At 46.1% G+C, this 20,124-nt stretch overlaps 1 protein-coding gene across 1 annotated transcript in view; it reads left to right on the forward strand.

Moving 5' to 3' along the window:
• Nucleotides 1-20,124, forward strand: part of NBR1 (NBR1 autophagy cargo receptor) — a 27,155-nt gene continuing 7,031 nt past the window's right edge. The window contains exons 1-16 of the mRNA XM_083709199.1: nt 1-173; nt 2,364-2,474; nt 5,058-5,120; nt 6,237-6,255; nt 7,864-7,886; nt 9,407-9,610; nt 10,110-10,166; nt 10,892-11,100; nt 12,046-12,207; nt 13,132-13,338; nt 14,515-14,671; nt 15,856-16,143; nt 17,610-17,762; nt 17,994-18,069; nt 19,419-19,580; nt 19,682-19,822. Of these exons, the coding sequence (XP_083565325.1) occupies nt 2,373-2,474; nt 5,058-5,120; nt 6,237-6,255; nt 7,864-7,886; nt 9,407-9,610; nt 10,110-10,166; nt 10,892-11,100; nt 12,046-12,207; nt 13,132-13,338; nt 14,515-14,671; nt 15,856-16,143; nt 17,610-17,762; nt 17,994-18,069; nt 19,419-19,580; nt 19,682-19,822 (2,023 nt within the window). The 5' untranslated portion in view covers nt 1-173; nt 2,364-2,372. The remainder of the gene's footprint in view (nt 174-2,363; nt 2,475-5,057; nt 5,121-6,236; nt 6,256-7,863; nt 7,887-9,406; nt 9,611-10,109; nt 10,167-10,891; nt 11,101-12,045; nt 12,208-13,131; nt 13,339-14,514; nt 14,672-15,855; nt 16,144-17,609; nt 17,763-17,993; nt 18,070-19,418; nt 19,581-19,681; nt 19,823-20,124) is intronic.

The raw sequence follows: 20,124 nt of genomic DNA on the forward strand, positions 1-20,124 counted from the left end.
GCAGCCGCTGTTGCGAAGGCCTCAGCCTCGGCTGGAGCCGCCATGTTTTTTCCTCACGTCACAGCGCGGGGCGGGCGCGAGGAGGTGCGAAGAGAAGGGGCCGCCGGAGCGTTCGCTGCCGAGACAGCTGCGGGCGGGCGCGCGCAGCTCCCAGGGGACCCGGCGGCGCGACGGTAAGGGCCGCTCTGTCGTGAGGCGGCGGCGCGACTCGAAGGAGGCAGGGTCGCTTCGGTGGGCTGGGGACTGCGGAGGGGAGAGCAGTCTATGCTCCCCCCCCTTCTGTAAACAACAACAACCACCATACTATTGTCTTTGTGGTTATTATGGAGTTAGTTTCTCTCTCGTGCCCTGTGGCGAGTAAAATAAATTACCTCTCTGAGGCGACGGCGGGGTGGGGGGAGCCCAAGTTGCTTCCCTGCCTTTATTTCTGCACCCTTTTAAATATGTTGTTGGGGGGGGGAGTTGTTTTTATTTGTGTTTCGATATCGTGTTTTTATTCTGTGAACCACCCCGAGATCTACGAACGAAGGGCAGTATACGAATTTAGATATTATTATTATTATTATTAATAAAATTTCACAGCTGGGTGAGTATTCTAGCATCGCCTCTCCAGCTGCCTGCCAACCTATTTCAAATGCAGCCCAGAAACACCATGGAAGCCCAAAGGGATGTTTAGTGGTAGTAGACTAGATAGATAGATAGATATAGATATATATAGATATATATGTGTGTGTAATGTATGTATATGTGTGCATATATATATGTGTGTGAATGAATATGTTTGTATATATATATATACATATATATGTATTTGCTTTATACATACATATACATATATATGTATGTATATATTCCTATACATACATATATATATATGTGTGTGTGTATGTGTGTGTATATATATATATATATATACACACACACACACCCAAAAAATATATCTCCCATTTCCTAATACGTGGCTAATGCTGCTTGATCCCAATGCCCCCAAGCGCTGCTTGTCTCAGTTATGGTCTTGGAGTTTTCTCCCATCAGGCAAGTATAGTGTGTGGCAGTTGCGGCCTTTAAACTTAGGGTTGTTGGTGTTGTTTTCGCTTCAGGGCAATCTCTCGCCAACACAGGCAACTAGGTCAGATGGGTAGCCGAGTTTCCGGTATGCACCCTGTAAGAATGCAATTTCCTGTGCTCAGGGATTTACTCCCAAGATGGTTCCCCCTCAGGAATCTTTGTAGTGTTCCAGTTAAAACATTATCTGTACCTGCATTGTTGTATCTGTATTTCAGCTATTGCAGGACTTCTCCCCACCCCTTTTATCTTAGCTGTGTCATTTGTTTAACAGGTTGGGCTTCAGTCTGTGGCTCATATAACCTGTAATTGGGTTGTGTATGAACTAAGTAGTACAGTCTGTGCTCAACAAGGTTGAGGGGAGGGCAAAGAAGAGATCAATACCATTGTCGAAACAGAAGATATGAAGAGAAAAACAATAGCAAGAACGTCAACAGAGGTAGATGTACATAAACCCCAATGAAATTTGGTGTTAGAGAGTGTTTAAATAGTGGGTTGGTGGCTGGAGTAAAAGGCATTTCTGATCTTGAAAACTGTTGGCATAACATTAGTATTTTACAAAATGTTAATTATTTGCATTAGCAAGACACGGCTCTTGTTGTTGAAATCCCTGTTTTTCAGTTGTCATTAATCTGAATTTCTTAAAAGTGTAGTTGGATTTGTTTATTTTTAAATAAGATGAGGTCCTGGGTGGACATGATTACAGGAGTAAGAAATGTTAGTGGGTGGTGTTTAGTAAACTACTGTATATGGTCTAGTTTGTTTATGACGTTAGGAGAATTAGAGTCAGGTGACTGGAAGCACTAAATCATGCAAACAGCTGTTGAGAGATTATCTAGAATGAATCTGGGCGGTGTCTGTAAAAACAGAAAATAAATTGAGTGAGTGGCAATACCTAAATATTGGGCTGTTTAAAACCAAATAGCTTAGTGTAAAACCAACTTTTTCTCTTGATAGCCTCACTTGAGACAGAATAAGTGTGTTACTTTATTATTTTACACTACAGGCAGCTTTTCAAAAGTTATTTACAAGTAAATCAGCCCAGTCAAAGTTCACTGTTGTAATATTAAAAGAGAAGCTGTGAGCAGGTACGAAGTGTTATTGCCTAAGCACTGGGGAGTCATGGTGCTTGGCTGGCTGGCAGGGGGGACAGGTTGGAACTGGGAGGGCTTCAGGAGCAGTAAGAAAAACATTCAAGTAAACCAGAGCCCCAGCCCCTCTTTTTCTGGAGGTGGTTGCATTCACTTCAAAGTATCCAAGCTGTTTAGATTTTAATTGCTTTCATTTTCTTTCCATAGTCCTGCAGCATGGATCCACAGGTAAATCTCAGTGTGACCTTCCAAGGTGACACACAGAGCTTCCTTGTGTCAGATTCGTCTAATACCACATGGGCTGATGTGGAAGCCATGGTGAGTTGGATCTTTGATCGTTGAAATACACTGAACAACGCAGGAAAAAAAGTAGATGAATTTTCAAAATTTATATATAGAATGAAAGTTAACTCTGGTTATCAGACTTCCACATTTTTGCTTGCCATGATTAGGGCTGGATGATTATATTGATATAGCATATCATTATATTGGGTTCATATTTTTGACCTGGCAATATATTGCAAATCATGTTGTGTGTGTCTGCTATGCAAAATTAAGTGGGGGAAACTGTGAAGCTAGCCAATGCTTCTACATGGCTCCACCCTTATTTTAGGCATTGTGATATATTGGTATATCATTATGTTTAGCTGGTGATATATAGTGATATTGAAAACCAGATATCACCCACCCCCATGATAAGCTTGCCACTGCCTTCTGGCAAGCATGATATAAACCCCAGCCCTTCTTCCCAGTTAGGATCTGCAGAGGTGAGTGGGAATTGTCTGGCTCTTGCACAGCCCTTACCAACTCTTGAGATAGGAAAGAATACTAAAGGCTGTTTGGCTGCTGCCCTGCTGACATGGCTGAAGTGCCTCGGCCACACAGTGGCCAACCTAGCAACCCCTCATCAAAACTTTCCCATTTCAAACCTAATGTAGCAGATTGTCCCTGACCTTGTGTGGAGACTCAGTGACAAGGAAGGGGCAACCACCACTTTCAGTTTCTTACCAAGGTTTGCCAAAGATGGTGAGTCCCTGGTGATGGTAGCCATAAATGTAAGTTGAGTTCCCATTTAACTTTCTGAGTGTCATTTGTGTTCTGTAAGCTCCATGGGAACAAACAAATGAGGCCTGGCACACGGGAACTTGGTAGGAGCTTCATCAGGAGCTAGATGAGGATTGAGCTACAATCCAACAGGATGGACTTTTATTTGAAGGGAGAACTTGCTAGAAAACAGAGCTCATTACTCAGATCTGCTTGAAATACAGTGGTTCCTTGGTTTAAGAGCAGCTTAGTTTATAAACAACTTGGGTTAAGAATGCTGCAAACCCGGAAGTAGGTGTTTTGTTTTGTGAACTTTGCCTCGGAAGCAGAACATGTTCCGCTTCCTGTTGAGTGTGTTCCATTTGTAAATTGAGTCCCCCGCTACTATGGGAAAGCACACCTTGGTTTAAGAACGGACTTCCGGAACGGATTAAGTTCGTAAACCAAAGTACCACTGTAGATGAGCAACTAGTACTGAAAGTGGCAGGAAGTGCACAGATCTCTGCAGTTCTACTGCTGAAAGAGAAGCCTGGCTGAATGTAAATCCAGTGTTCCTGTCTGCCACAAAGTAAAAGAAATGCCCACTTACTCTTACTCTTGGCGGAGGGATAGTTTGGCTGGATTTTATCATGAGCTTGCTTTGCCCTTTGTACACAGGTGTTTACCTTGCTTGTACACTACTGGCTTGCAGTGAGTGGAGCATTACATGATTGGTGCAAGGTACATTTTCTCTGGAGAGTCTGGCAAATATTTTTGGAATATTACTTAGTCCTCAGATTCTCTGGAATTTCATACTGGGTGCAGAATTAAGCACTCTTGAGAATCTACTATTATTTCTATTGCCTTGCTTCTAATGGCTGCAAGGATAGGCTTAAAAACATGTGAGCAGCATCTGATGAAATCCTGGGCGCTGGGGGCACTGCTAAGCAAACTGTCCAGTGGTCAGCTCAGCCTCTTTCTCCCGTCACCGGGCAGCCAAGCTGGCAGGCGCTGCCGCCGCCATGCAGCCCTGCACCAGCGACACGCCTCCTTCACACACCTTTGCTTGCTTACTTACCCTGAGATCGTTAATATTATTAGTATTATTAGTGTTTGTATTGTTTTGTGCCCCCAGAAGCTGAGCGCGCACGTGGAGGTAGATGGTGGAAGGACAAAAATCCTCTTCCCTCTCTTTCTCTCTGCTTTCCCACCAACGTTTCTCCTCTTGTTCTCCCTCCAAGTCAGGCCATTGGGGAAATAGTTGTAATAATAATAATCTTCCTCCTGTCACCGCCGCCCCGGGGCCGCTGTGGGCCAGAGAGCAGAGCAGACATGTTTGCTCTGCCTGCCCGCTTCACGAAAAGCGGTGGCGGCTCTTTGTCTAGGCAGGGAGGAAGCCTGTTTCGCACCACCGGTGCCAGCCCTTCGGCAAATGAGGCAGGCGGCAAACCGAGAAGGGGGTGGGGTGGGGTGGGGAGGAGGACTACTTTCCCCCCTCGCCTCTTCTTCCAGTCCCGTCCCCCCCCCGGTGCTGCTTCTCTAGAGCCGCCATCGGCCGTTCTCTGCATATTGAACTTGCTGCCCTTTTCTCCATGGGGCGATTGTGGGTCTATGTGTGTGTGTGTTTTGGGGGGTGGCAGAAGGATGAGCAGCTTGGTGGTATGTGAGCTTGTCTGTTGAGGAGCCTTCCCCACCCCGCTTTAATGCACACTCTTTTATTTTATTATGCCTGCCCTTCCCCCACCCCATTCTTCCCAGTGTGCGTAGGAATTCGTTCATCCCTCCCCAAAAATATAGTCTTGCCCCCTACAAGGTCTGAAAAAGTTTGCTGACCCCAGGCATAGCAGCCTAGTTCATTGCACTTCCATTCTCTTGCAGGTGAAAGTCTCATTTGAACTGAATGATATCCAGATCAAGTACCTAGATGAGGATCAAGACGAGGTACATTATCTCCACAGTTCCTGTGTAGGGTCTGTTTTAAATGTGAAAGTTTGGGGAGGAAGGTTTACGGAGTCTGACACCGTCAATTCCCTATAAAGAAACTTGCATCTCTTACAAAATAGTTTCCTTTCTCAATCAGTGAACGCTTGTTCTGTATTGGGTAATATTTAGTCTTTGGGTTTTCTCAGTCGTGAAGCCTGTTTTAACAGAATGGGGATTCAAAGGAGTCTGAGAATAATTATCCTGAAACAAAATCTGCCTGCAGCAGGAATGGGGAACATGTAGCTCTCCAGATGCAGTTGAACCACAACTCCCATCGGCCCTGGAACATAATGTCCAGTGGTTGGGGATGATGAGAGTTGTAGTCTTAAAACATCTGCTGTGATATTCCTGTTGCATAAGGTGTACTGGCTCTTTTCCACTGTATGACGTTTTCTGTCTACATTGGATCAGTTGCGCGTCACAAACTGAACACCACCCTCTAATGCCAATAGGCCTGGTCTTGCTTATCCCAAGAGAAGGGAGATGAGTTCTTCATTTTTACCGCAAGTCAGTCTTTATGCGTTCAGTTCATTCTGGTACCTGCCTCTCCACATTTCTCCCGTTGCTGAGAACTGACATGCTAAGATTCCAAAATGAGGAAATCTTGCTGGGCTGAGGAGAGGCTGGGTCTCCTATTGTAACTTATTAGGCTAATTGGTGTCATTGTCATTGTGCAGAGAACTTCAGAAGTGAAGTCTGTAACAGTCCTGCCCCTAGAAGAGTGTTGTGGATTATGAAAAGCTTTTGTGTTAGTGGGAGATTTGCAGCGTATAAAACTTGAATAAAGTCTGTCTTGTGTGTATCTGTTGCCCTGGGTCTAATCTCCTGAATCGTAGCCTGGGTGGAGTTACTGGGCTGGGCAGTGCCTTAAAGTATGAACCTGCTTAGTGGGGTGGTAAGGAGAAGGGAAGCAAGCTAATGATATGAAGGAGAGTGGCTAGAAACAATGTGAGTGGTGACAGAAGCCAGGCAACTGCTCTGAAATCCTGGATGAGAAATCCCCTTTTAATTTTAGGGTGGTGAATGTGACCAACAGGGAATAAGCCTTCATTTGTGCTTGATTTCTTTTCACAGGTGTCTGTCAATACCGCAGGTGAGTTTCTGTTGCTTGCTTGTAACATCTGATGAGGATTATCAGCTGCATTTCTCTGAATAAAACCTGCATTTTTATATCCTGTAGGGGGGAATTTGGGTACAAATAGCATTGCACTTTTTATGCACAGGAGAACATGCCTCACTTTCACCACATAAAGAAGTCTGCATTCAGTGAAGTTACAGGGTTTTCCTAGCAGTTCTCCTGTACACATAGGAAGTAGCCTTTCTCACTGCAGTGTTCCTGGTTCCCTTTATGTAATTATACTTAAGACTAGCAACCAAAGATTTAACTGGCTCGCTCAAATTAAAATGTCATCCAGTTCCTGCTCTACCACTTTGGGCTCTCCACACAGCCTTTTTTATTACTGCCTGTCTTTCCTATACCCTTCCTTGCTGACTTTGCATCTCTGACTCCACTCCACTCATACAAAATAGTTGATTCCTTTCTGTTCAATGACATCACAGCAGCACAGCCAATAGCAAATGAGATCAGGACTCTCAGGCAGTAGGCAAGTGTCAGTTTTTTTGTTTTTTGTTTAGTCTCTTAGCATCCTATAAAAAAATTTATGCCCTTGTGAGTCAGTTAGGCTCAAGTATTTACACTGTTTAAGGTCTGAGAGTACCAAATGCTTGGCTTTTAATAAACATTAGAATTGAATTAGAGCTGGAGACCGGAAATGGCCAGACCCAAGTATGTATTAGCAATAGTGGGAGGTGTGACATACTCGCTTATAAGCACCAGTAGTTAGCATAGGTAAACACTAATTAAATTAGGCAGATTTATGAAGCTGGCTAGGATTACTGTCCTAATACACAATCAGCAAGTGTTAATTGAAACGTCTAATTCTACCGGCTGCCAGTTTAAAGCATCGAAAGGTATATTGTTGCTGCTGCTGCTGCTATGGAATAACCTGGCATGTTCTGCTGCTGCTGCTGCTGCTGCTGCTGCTGCTGCTGCTGCTGCTGCTGCTGCTGCTGCTGCTGCAAACTTCCTCCATTGTAGACTCCAGCTTGTATATATGCGTAAACAAACCATGTATCATAAAGACACCACAGACTGCTCTATGTCTTATTCCCAAAAGGAAACATGGACCCTGGTTAAGCTCCTGGAACCCCTGAAGTCTCGTGTCATTTGGCAGAAATAGGGGTGGCATGTAATAATATATATTTGGGCCTCACTGACTCAAAGGCTATAAAACCCGAATACTTCCCAAACTGGAGGAAAGCTGAAATGTGATGTACTCACACAATCCAGGACACTGCAATAGTTATTTTCTTTTCAAGTTGGAAACTTTTTTGCATATAGCATTTGAAACCGAGGACGTGGGTTGTGCTTTCATGATAGCAGTCAGCATTAAATAAGTACCTACGTTCATGCATTGCAGAATAACTGTAGGAATTTCCCTTTCACATCCTTGAATGGGCCTTGAATTGGGGGGGAAAGGGGGTTTAACACAGCGGCCAGAAGGAAACGTAGTGAGTAGCGTACAATACATTCATGTAGCATAGGGCTAATGTAGATGTTGATTTATAAAATGTGAAAATGTGACTTTTATTGCAAGTCTGAATACAAGAGAGCTCACTGTGGCTTTCTCTCTCTTTGCAGAGGAATATGAAGAAGCTCTTAAGGTAATGGATGTGATCAGCATTTATGGCTATTTTTGAAACAGTACAGCTACAAAATCCTGGGCATTCTTTGGTGTGGGAAGAATCTGTGGAAATCTCTTCCTTCCACATTTCTCAGGGTTATCAGGTTTTACTAGTGGTTCTCTTAACACCCTGTGCCTTAAACCCATTGGGAGTGATGTTGTTATCTCTCGGTTGTAGGAGCATTGCTCCCACATAAATTTCATATCTGAAGCAGAATGGAGGCGGGGGCAAAGTTTTAAGGCCTCCTTCACTGGTATGTCTGCTTGTGACACACTCTTGCTGCTGTCAAAAAGCAAAAAGCCAAAGCTTAGTGTAATGCTAATAGGCCTACCTTGCATGAAATCTGCAGGGGGTGGGACCCAGGCGTGACATCTAGTGCACTCATTTTTTTGGCACAAGGATTTCTGTTTGCACCAACAAATTTAGCAAAGGAGGAGGAGGCAGGGACAGCCAAAAGTCCTTGCACTGAAGGTTGCATATAACCCCCCCCCTCAATTTTGTAGATCAAATATTTGCTCTGTGTCTGTCATGTTAAGCCTCGCAGGACTGTTCCTGTAATATTAAGCATGCTTGAGAAGATGGTGCTTGAGTCACGATGTTACTTGTACTTCAGTGTAGGTAAAAGCGGCTACACTTAACACACACTGATGCATTCCAGGGTGCTGTAAAGTTCTTGCGAATCCACACTACACTTTCGTGATCACTTGTCTGTGCACTGATCTCCTCTTAGCTGGACTGCTGTAACTCCACTCCCAGTTGGCTCTCCAATTGGCTCAGGACACATCCGCTAAGCTCCTCTTTTTCTCATATAACTGATCACATCACCTTTCCCGACATTCTTATGCGGGTTGCCTGTCGTGCCTCAAGGTTCAAGGCCTCTCTCTTACCTATAACACTTGGATTTGCAGAGTACATTGAAGCTAATTTTTTGTGGGTGGGTGTTTTACCCTCCAGGCCACCCTGTGTGAGAGATCCTTTTTACTGTTTCCATTTTACAGGCTGGCAGAATTAAAGCCGAGAAAAGTGAATTGGCCAAGGCAATGTGCATCAAGGCAGAATTGTTGGCTTGTCAATTTGCCCCATAAAGAGACTTGTGGTCTTGTGGGTGCGCTGTCTGAATTTTGCCTTTCTCTTCTAGAAGTTAACCTTAGTTTGATCCTGGCCCCTGCTTTTGATGGATATTTTTCATTTCCTGACACTGTTCCTAGGGTTCATTTCTACATGTTGACTTTACCAGCTACCTTTGGAAACAAACCAAGGCAGCATTCCTCAGCCTCAGATTCAGAACTTCTTGTTTGCTCTGTTTCTGAGGTTGTGTGCTTGTGCGTTTTATTCTAACTCCAAACAGCTGTGTTTCCCCTGAACAATAAGATTGACTGATTCCAGGTTCGCATGTGATTTTCATTTTTGGCTTTGCCTCTTTAAGAAAGCCCTGCACAGGATTCATGGGGGAGTGTGAGTGCATGTAAAAGTATATTTATTGCAAGCTCTTTCTTTAGATTGCAGTGAAACAAGGCAATCGGCTACAGATGAATGTTTATCAAATAAGCGCTCCTCTGGGCATGCCTACACAGCAAGCCCCCGAGAAGGCTGAGAAAACCCAGAGCCCCAGAGATGGGAGGAAGCCCCTTTCCCACTATTCCCTGCTTGCTCGGACCTTGGCTCAGGACAGAGATACTGGAAGAGAGAATGAGAGGAGACAGGTAGGAACAAAAGATGTGTGTCCCTTGGGCCGCTGGAGCCATCCCGTTTACCTGATGCGCTAGAAGCATATCAACATGTTATGCGCTTCCAACAGATAGTTATAACACAGCTCCACATTGCACCCTCGCCAGCAGTGGCAAGCAGATATTCTGCTTTCTGTAAACTCGAAGCTGTGGTATTGAGAAGTAGTGGGAGATGCTTGCTTGCCTCTGGCTTTTCCACAGCTAAGGCAACCGAACACACGAGACAAATGCTCAGGAACTGCTCTCCACAAGTAGAAAGGTGCTGCTTACATTCTGCTTTGCCAGAAGAACGAAACTCCTATTCCTAACATGGAGTTGGTGTGCATCTTTCTTTTGGAGGAAAAACACTCTGTCCTGCTTCAAGGGATGCATGTCGCTGTTTGCTCAGTCTCAAATTAATTGTGAACTGTGTACAAGGAAGTTGTGTGATAAGTTGTCTGGCTGCATTCCCCCCCCCCCTCTTTTGTCTCCCCAGAGTGAGCAGCATCCCAGTGAGGCCCCTCCTGAGTGGTTCACCAGCTATTTGGAAAGGGTGAGTTCCTCTCCGCTCTTAGATTTCTGTTTGTCTTTTTAGACCTTGGGGAAGGGGTTATTGGAGGGTTTCTCAAGCAGACCATGAGAACCACAGATTTCCACACGCAAACACACACTTGTGCTTCCTTAACATAATGGAGCTTGGCCCGCAAGTTGAAATTTGACACCACACTACATCAAATTGCAGTCTGGATAAATATCCAATGCTTGGCTCATATTGTTAACAGGGCACTTAGTTGATCTTAAGTGTTGCAATGGGTGGAGGAGTGCACTTGGTAATCAAAAGCATATAAATACAGTCCTACCTTGGGTTGAAGTAGCTTCAGGATGAGTATTTTCGGGTTGCGTTCCGCGGCGACCTGGAAGTAATGGAGCGTGTTACTTCCAGGTTTCGCCGCTCGCGCATACGCAGATGCTCAAAATGATGTCATGCTCAGAAGCAGTGAATTGCGGGCATGGGTTGCGTTCGCTTCAGGATGCGAACGGGGCTCCGGAATGGATCCCGTTCGCATCCAGAGGTACCACTGTATGGTGATTGTCCTGGGTTCCATAACAGTGTGTGTTTGTGGCCAACACTGTTTTGTTGTCATCACCCTACGTATTGCTTCCCAATCCTAGCGTATCTCTGCATGCACCTGTTCTGGGACAGGGGAGTGGAGCAGAAGTACCTTTTAGAGAAAATATAGGAGACTTTGCTTATGGCACACCTCTTCCCCTTTCCAGTTCCGGGAGCAAGTGGTTCAAGAGACCGTTGAAATGCTTGAACAGAAGCTGAGCGAGAAGCTCCTCCTTTCTGGCCAGCTCCCCAGCTCCTTGAGCAGCGCCACGCCCCACACCCCTGCAAGCCCCTCTATGCAAGGAAACCCCTTTGACTGGCTTCTCTCCTGCAGTAACTGTCAGGCCTCTATCGTGGGTATTCGCTACCAGTGCAGGTAGGCAGAAGGGTGAAAATGCAAATTGTACAGCTGTGTTGGTTCTTTGTGTCCAGAATGTCCCAATTTGCCATCCAGAGACTCCAAGGGGAAAGCAAGGGAGGGTGTGTGTGTGTGTGTGTGTGTGTAGTTATGTAAAATGTCAGAGTTCTAGTCCTTATGACTAAAATGATCTAAAATAAATATTGGAAGCATGTTCTATGGACTGGGAGGGGAATCCAGTGACCTTTAAATCCCCTTTTTCATTGGCACTTCTGCCCTTTTTAAAAATTTGTTGTCTTCACCTGTTTGCCTTTCTTAGTTTTTTTATACTTTTTTTAAAAATCTGCATTAAGAAAGGCAAATCAAGCTACATCAGCAAGTTGAGGAATTCTCTTACTGATGTCTGTCTTTTCCTGATGCTTCTTCATTTTGGCAACCATGAAAGGGAAATGTAGACGACAACGGAGCTCAGCTGCAGGGCTACTAAAAGTCAAGAGCTTTGCTGTTTGCCTCCACCACCATTGTCTGGTAGTAAAATTGGTTATCCTTCAGGGGTTAGTTTCTCTTCACTTTCTGGGTCCTTTACCCACTCAGTTTCCCAGCCACCAGCCTCCCATCCAAATTTATATTTCAGTCCCCTTTCAAAAGCTGCAGTGTTTTCAGAATCCTGTCGCTGGCACCTTCACACTAAGCTGTTAGAATGTTTGTGAACATGTCACGGCAATGCAAAAGCTCAGCCAATTGGGGGCGGGAAGGATGGTGGAATAGCCCACAAGCAAGGTAACGTTCTATGAGAAGTGAAATCTTTTAGCCTGCATGCTAACAGAATTGAAATTTCTTTTGTTTTATTTCAGGCTTTTCTCACATTTGTAATCGCATCTTAACACAAATTGATTTAACCAGTTCAGTTAGTAAAAGATGAAAAAGCTGTTGGGTATCTCATAGCCTTTCCTCTCTTGACAGTGTGTGCCCATCCTATAGCATCTGTGAATCATGTGAAACGGGGACATATGCCCACGACCCTAACCATGTACTTTTGAAGTTGAGGAAGCCAGTATTGTGTATCTCAGAGACGTATAATCTTGGGCAGTTCGCTCCTCGCTTCGCCACTCTGGAACAAGCCAGGTATGTAGCCCATGCTCTGCAAACTGTGTGCAAACATGTTGTGCAAACCTTGGATCTGCCTACATATTTGGGGTGTGTGCTGGTAGTGGATAAGCACACAAGAAAACCAATAGAGGGATCCCCAGAGACCTGCAGAAAAGGATTTGGTTCTAAGTTCAATGTAAAATTCTGTTTCCCCCTGGCATCCTGTGTTCTGTGGCTTTTTTGTCTTCAAGCTTCTTTTGCCTACCTGCGTACAATATGCAAGGAATGCAACGTGTTGGGTTTTTTTAAGGCTCCCAGAGCAACTTAGAAATGTCAGTGACAAAGACAATTCCTGTCTTCAGACTTGCAGTCCAAACTGCCCAGCACAAAAGGAATAGGGAGGCAGGAGGATGCAGAACAATCAGCTGGAATTGAGAGATTTTTAACTGAGAGGGGGAACCAAACATTGCTTGTCTTCCAGCATTTCCTGCTGAAATGGCTGCTAAGTTGAGGGTAGGAGCCTGATGGAGCTGATATTACAACAGTGTTTGGAGAGGCACGGCAGTTCTTTCTCTTCCTCTGTCCAGTAGGCACCCAGGAGCCTACTGTGTAGAGCAGGCATGGTAAACCTGTAGCCCTCCAGAGATTATTGGACTCCCAACTCTCATCATCCCTAACCACTGGCCTTGCTGGCTGGGGCTGATGGGAGTTGAAGTCCTACAAACATCTCAAGGGCCACAGGTTCCTTACCTTTTCGCGTAGAATCTTCATGTCCCCATTTGCAATGAGATGCCCCACTGGCACCCGAGGGGCTTTTGGATGTGACACTCAGCCCAGCTGAAGGAAATGGCCTCGACAGCCACCGCCTCTCCCCCCCCCCCCCACCAACAGCCTCGGTCTGGCTTTAGGTGTGCAGATCCTCCTGTAAGCAAACCAAGTCTCCGCTTTCGACCTGCACAGGCTTCAGAAACAGATGGACAAGCGCTTTCTGAAGGCGGAGAAGCAGCGCTTGCGAGCAGAGAAGAAGCAACGCAAAGCTGAGGTGCGGGAACTCAAGAAGCAGCTGAAGCTGCACCGGAAGATCCATCTGTGGAACTCTGTCCATGCTCTAGAAAACGCTGGCTTGACAGCTGCCCAATCGGAGAGCCTGCAGCCCAACACACTTCTGTAAGCAATCTGAGGACTGGGCTGCATGGGGGAGGCAATTTTATCTGCATGTTTGGAGCACTTCTAGGGGGTGCTGCGCCCTAGCCAAGCTATGGGCTATTGTGAATCTCTGCAATGTTTCCAGCATTATTTGACTCCCTGAACCCTGGGGTTATATGCAAAGCAGCGCCAGCAGAGTTCTGCTAGCACAGTGGTGTTTCTGTTTCCTCTCCTTCCCCCAACCCCCCCCCCCCAGTCTTGTGGAGCTGATCTTCAAGGTACTCACGGGGCTGCAGCAGAGAGGAGGGGAAAGTTACTGTATTTTTCGCTCCATAGGTTTTTAGAGGGGGAAAGCAAGAAAAAAAATATTCTGCACAGAGCATGTAAGCGGCTCTCGCTTTTCTTGCTTTACATGGCTTCTGTCCCGCTTTGTGCAGCTCTCATTTGCTTGCCCATCCCTCCTCCCGCTTCACTGTAAAGCGCGGCGAGCAAAAGGAGGAGGAGACACTGGGACAGGTGCTTTGCTCGCTTTACAGCGAGGTGGAAGGAGGGGTGGGCAAGCAAAGTGAGAGCTGTGCAAAGCGGGACAGAAGCCATGTAAGCGGCTCTCTCCATCCCTCCTCCTTTTGCAGGCAGCAGAGCAAGAGGCGCTGGGCAGCTCTTGCTGAAGCCAGTAGAGCAAGAACGATAGCTGTTCAGCGGCTTTTGCTCTGCTGGCTTCACAGCGAGGGACGGGAGCCATGGCTCCAGCTGCGGAGGCATCCCTCAGCTCACAACTGCAGCAGTAGTAGCCGAGGTATCCCTCTGCCAACCAGTGCATTCGCTCCATAAGACGCACAGACATTTCCCCTTACTTTTTAGGAGGAAAAGGGTGTGTCTTATGGAGCGAAAAATACGTTACATTCCACTAGCACAAGTTGCTTGCACTTGCGGAGCAGATGCATTGGATAGCGCCCCCGGGATTTATAAGTTGGGCTGCTGAGGATCCTTTGTTCAAGATCCCCAGTCCCTTCTTAGACCTACCTCTCCAGAACACTCCGCTTGGGAGAGTCGGCGGTAGATTGCAGCTTAGAACGTCTGTTAAATGCAGGTCCTTTAAACTTTACTGTAGATCTGCCTCCCATAAGCGGACGGAGTGAACTTTCCTTCTCTCAGCTTGAGATCAGCAACTGTACTGACTTTCCCCTCTCTTTGCAGTCCCCTCCAGGGCTGCCCAGTCATTGTCCCAACGCTGAGCGCTGCCTTCGTGGATGAGAACCTTCCTGACGGAACTCGCCTGCACCCAAGGACGACCTTCATCAAACATTGGCGCATGAGGAACACTGGCAACATGGAGTGGAGCTCTGACACTAAGGTGCGTTCCAGTGCTTAAGGTATGTGCTGGAGCTGAGATCTCCCTGCAAGCGATGCCCTAGTCCCCACACTTTCTTCAGCCCAGATATGTAGATTTTTTGGTTACTCAGCAGCAACAGAAAGACACCCTGCAGAAGCACAACATACAGTGGACCCTCCGGATATGAACTTAATTCATTCCAGGGGTCCGTACGTACCCCGAAAAGTCCGCAACATGAGGCGCTGCTTCTGCGCATGCACGCGGCGCACAGAGTGCTCCTGCGCAAGGTGTTCAGAGCGCTTTTGTGCATGCGTGTGCAGCGAAACCTGGAAGTATACGCTTCCGGGTTTGCTGCCTTCGCAACCCGAAAGTTACGTAACCCAAAGGTTACTGTACTGCTTTTTTATTATTTCACAGGCTTCAGTACAGAGCCCTGTTGCCATCCTTTGCCTATCACCACCTGTAAATTATTTGGGTGAGGAGTTGGTTTTGATTCTCAGCCAGCCAACAACCGACATGGGGCATTGGCGAGACTCCTAAAGGTGCAAAGCCTAAAGTTCCATTGTGTTCAGGGCTGGGGAACCTTTGTCCATCCCCTCCCCCCGATGTTGCTGGACTACAACTCCATCATCCCTGACAATTGGCCATGATGGATGGGGCTGGAGGGTATTCTAGCCTAACAGCTACAGTTTTCCCATCCCTCCCATAGTTGTTCATTTTTGCTGCTGAGCAAATCCAAAGCCACAGGATTGATTTAAGAAACACAGTGAAGCATTGACAAGCAAATTTTTTGCTTTTTTGTGTGGAAGGCGCAGTAGGAGACCATGTGTCTGTCAGATAAAATTGCTCTAACTGTGCCCCACAGCGCACACATTGCTTCTGAATTCGTTCCAAACTTTAGCCTGCCCTAGGTTGGGACACCATTAATTTAAAAGATATTTATCATTTATCAAGTTAACCCAAAACAATACAGGAACAGCCTTGGTCCCTCTGCCACCTTAGTTTGCTAGCCTTTAGGATTTTTGTCTCCAAAGCTGTCTAGTTAATTCCTTAGAAAAGACTTGGGGGGAAGCTAGGTTTTTTTTAAAAAAAGCTTTTTTGTTGCCGAAAGATACTTACGGTGAATGAGGCTCCCTTCACATGCTTGGTTGGGACGAGGAAGAAGTTAATGGCCTTTTGTTTTTTTCTCTGTCTCCATCCTTCAGCTGAAATTCATGTGGGGGAACTTAACTCTGGTGTCCTCGGACAAGAAGGATGTCCTTGTGCCCTCCCTGCTGCCTGGGCAAGAGGGTGTTGTCTCTGTGGAGTTTGTAGCTCCTCCAATGGAAGGAACCTACACATCTCATTGGCGGTTATCGCACAGAGGGGAGCAGTTTGGGCCCCGGATCTGGTGCAGCATTGTTGTAGACCCCTCCTGCAACACAGAGTGCCCAGAGAATAGCAAACTGGTGTCCAGTTTCTTCCAGAAGGGCAGTTCCCATTGTAAGAAAGAGGTGAGGCCCTTATTTTATATCCCTGAGCCTGTGTAAGTTGTTTTCCCCCCAGCTCTGCATTCTGCTTACCACCTTCCCTTAGATCTTTATCCTCAGGCCTCTGCTTCTCTGCTTTCTGCATATACAGTATATTTCCCCTCCCCTTCCTTCAGCAACAAGGTTTATTCAAGTTCCTCAGCTAAATTAGCTCACTTTTCTCTTAAGATTTTTTTGAATTATTGCCAACAAATCACTGTTGAAAGGGTCATTTGTATTTGCACTAATAATAGTATGTGGTGCAATATAACATTGGTAGCACTGTGTATATCATAAACTTCCATGTAACTACCTTCCTTCAGCCACCATGCCTCCAGGCACCCCTATTCCTCTCTCTTCTCTCTCTCTCTCTCTCTTATTTCAAATTAAACTTTTACAAACTTTAAAATATCCAATGCCTTCTCTTCTTCTCCTTCCATACTTCATATATTTAAAGAAGAATGGAAAAATATTTATTGAATACAGAGATACCTCGGGTTACAGACGCTTCGGGTTACAACGTCTGCTAACCAGGAAGTGGTTGCTCCAGGTTAAGAACTTTGCCCCATGATAAGAACAGAAATCAGCAGGAGGCCACATTAGCAAAAGCACGCCTCAGGTTAAGAACCGTTTCAGGTTAAGAACGGACCTCTGGAACGAATTAAGTTCTTAACCCGAGGTACCACTGTATATGGAAAATAAGATTAGAAAGTCTGAGTCAAGTCAGTGATGTCATAGCAGTTTAGCCAATGGCAAGTTGGGCCTCCCAAGCAGCAGAGATAAGGCTTGTGACATCCATTTAGTAACTGTGTTCATACGTATACATGTCTGTGTTGCTTTTTCTTGGTCTCCCTTCTTCGTCGAATTAAAAAACTCTCTTTGAGCAAAGAGTAGCTAACAGTGGTGTCCACTGGCCCCACAAGGTTTTGTTCCTGTTGCCTGCAGGTGGGGCTGGGAATGATTTCTATTGCATACCCTGATGCCTGCCTGTGTAGGCAGCACTGCGGTAGTTAGACACCTTCCCGTGTTCCTAAGTGGAGCATGAATGTAATTGAACAGATGTGAAAGATGCATCTTTTTCTGTGGGAAAAGAACAAACACTCTGTATCTTGCTTTCTATATGGCATTTATTCCACCAATAGGATTTTACAAGATCCTGCAAACTTTCTGTGCGGTCAGCTATAGAGAATTGAGAGGAAGGTCGTTAGTCCCCATGATTCCTTTGGTCTCTTGGCACAGCCCATAATTAAGCATTTCCTATTTTTTTTCACTGCACCCCTTTTGCCAGGAAGCTTAAGCAACAAAATGGAACTCTAGTGCCCAAGAAACCGTCCTATATGTTGATGGCACAGTAAAAAGATGGAGTTTTTGCTTGCCCTAAGTTAGGATGAGGCTGCTTGCCTTAAGAGTCCCCTCCGTGGTCCTTTCACTGTTTCTCTTTCTCCTTGTAGGAAAGACCCTCAAAGTTCAAGGGGCAAACTCTGCAAACTGCTGATGGTGCCATGACGGGAGGTGTGGCTGGTCGGGCTGCTCCACCAAAGCTGAAGAGCATCCTCAGCGCTAGAGAGTTCTACATCCCATCAGTCGACCTGCTCACAGCTCAGGTAAAATGTCAGGTGCAAGCCAAGCTTAGAGGCAGGGAGGGTTCACAGAAAATCTCTAATTCCGCATTTGTTCTGCCCTTCAACATCAAAGTTTCTGCAGAGAGGCAAGGCTGTTTTCTCTTAAACTTAATAAAACTTGGTGTCTAGCTGACTTGGCGTGGCAGAGAGATGGACTGTTGCTCTCTTTTTATCCCCTAACTTGAATGCTTTCGTTTCCTCCCTCCCTCCTAGGATTTGCTCTCCTTTGAACTGCTGGACATTAACATAGTGCAGGAACTGGAGCAGGTTCCACACAACACTCCTGGAGGTAAGCATCACTCCAACCCCAGGAGGTCTTTGCGTGGTTGTTGTGATGGCCACATCCTTGCCCGTCTCCCCTAGAGATGCAGGTCTAGCACTCCATCCAGGGCCAGTAGGAGGAGCTGACATCGTTGGGCACCTGTCGGGACCCGTGCTTCAGTAGGAACCCCTCTGTCAGTCCCCAGAGACTCCTGGATCTGCTCCTCCTCCTTACGGTTCTTGCTTGTTACCTGCCCCTTTCAGTGGTAGAGAAGAGGCAGGCAAGGCTGGTCCACTCAGAGCTTTTCACCAGTAGGTCCCAAGCTTCCACCAACCTGGAACTGGCACTAGCTCCTCTGCAGACCAGGGCAGGTTCTTTTGGCAATTCCCTCTTGTATTGCCACAGCTGCATCTGAGGTCGTCTGTGCTGCTTTGAAGCTGTGCTGAGGACTGTACCCCGATTTTGGCTTGCCTGTGGGCCATCATTTGCTTGCCTTGGACTCCCTGATTGCTTTGCCTGAGCAGATACCATTTACCATATAGTTCTGTCCGAGACTGCCGGCCAGTCGAATCATGGGCGCCCAAAGGCGATGAATTTGTAACCCCTTCTGGCTTCAATCTGAGCTGTGTTGCCATACCGAGCATGTGTGGTGCATTTCGTTTGCCAATAAGTAATTAAAGGACACCCCTAGCACTTTCAGCCTGTTTGGAACAGTTTCAGGCAGGTTTTAGTTCCTGCACCTTCACAACACTTGAGGCAGTCCACAAAAATAGTTTTGGGAATCCTGTTCCTTCAGGTGGCATCTTGCTCTTCCAGACATGAAGCCTGCTGGTGCATGTCACTGCTGCCCCATGACAGTTCCTTGCTGGAGAAGGCTGGCTGGGACCAGATACAGGAAGAGAGCAGGGGGAGAACATGTAAATTTGAAGCCTGAAAGGTTGTGTTACATTTCTTCTAGTTACAGGAAGGGACAATAAGCTACGCTTCATCCACTGCCAGACTAGAAGGTCTTACTTAGCCTGTCTTGTGTCTCTGAAATTTCACCAGGCTCAAGTAATTTGAAGCCTATTTCAGCTCTTCCATAAGTCCTAAGAGCATATATATTTTTCAAAAATGAAAGCTGAGATTCTTAGAATGCTGACATCCGCACCCAGTAATAAATTGTGCCCTTGCTTAGTTGCCTTCATATGTTATTTTGAAATAATGGACCTTCCCAATTATCTGGTGATCTGAACTGCATTGGGCTCCCATTGTTTCAAGTCTCTGTATAATAATTTGGGTTGGTTACTGAGGATGAAGATCAAGCCCCCAGCTTCTAGGGCTGCTTGAGTTCTAAAACTTGCGGCGAGTGCTAATGAGAACTTTGCATCCTACAGATGCCCAGGCAGGGAAAGGGAAGGCTGAGAATCCGGCTAACTCCGAGGAAGGAGAGGAAGACATGAGTGGGACCCAGTTTGTTTGTGAAACAGTAATTCGTTCTCTCACCTTGGATGCTGCGCCTGACCACAGTCCCCCACAGAGGAAGGAATCGTTGCAGAGTGAGTGTTTAAATTGTCATCTTGCTGAGCGCATTACATGTACAGAAAAAGCTTAAGCCGACCTCGCATTTTGATCGGCTCCTGTGTTTTTGTTAATTTAGGTTCTCTACAAGCACTACAGGACAATGCCCACTGCAGCCCAAACAAGGACCCTGTTAGGATAGAAAATGTTCCTTCTCCAACACTACAGGAACCAGAGTCCAAGAATCAAGGCATGGAGGTGGCCCAAGAACCTGAGTTTGGTAAGGAGAAGTGGCTAGAGTTTGCTTCTTTGAAAGAGAGACCAGGACTGGCAGTATCAGTCTCTCTGCCCCATGGGTGGAAAAAGCTTATAATAGATCCCCATGCTCAAGAAGGATAAATTCAAACTGGAATAAGTTCAAAGCAGAGCATGATAGTGGGGGTGGTGAAACCTTTCTTAGGAGCCAAGATTAAGAGCTCTTCCATTAAACCTGGATCAGGTTTAAGGTGCTGGTTTTAACCTTTAAAGCCCTATACCGCCTAGGACCCTCGTACCTATGGGACCGCCTCTCCTGGTATGTCC

This window comes from Podarcis gaigeae (assembly GCF_964106915.1).
Source record: "Podarcis gaigeae genome assembly, chromosome: 13".
NCBI lineage: Eukaryota > Metazoa > Chordata > Lepidosauria > Squamata > Lacertidae > Podarcis > Podarcis gaigeae.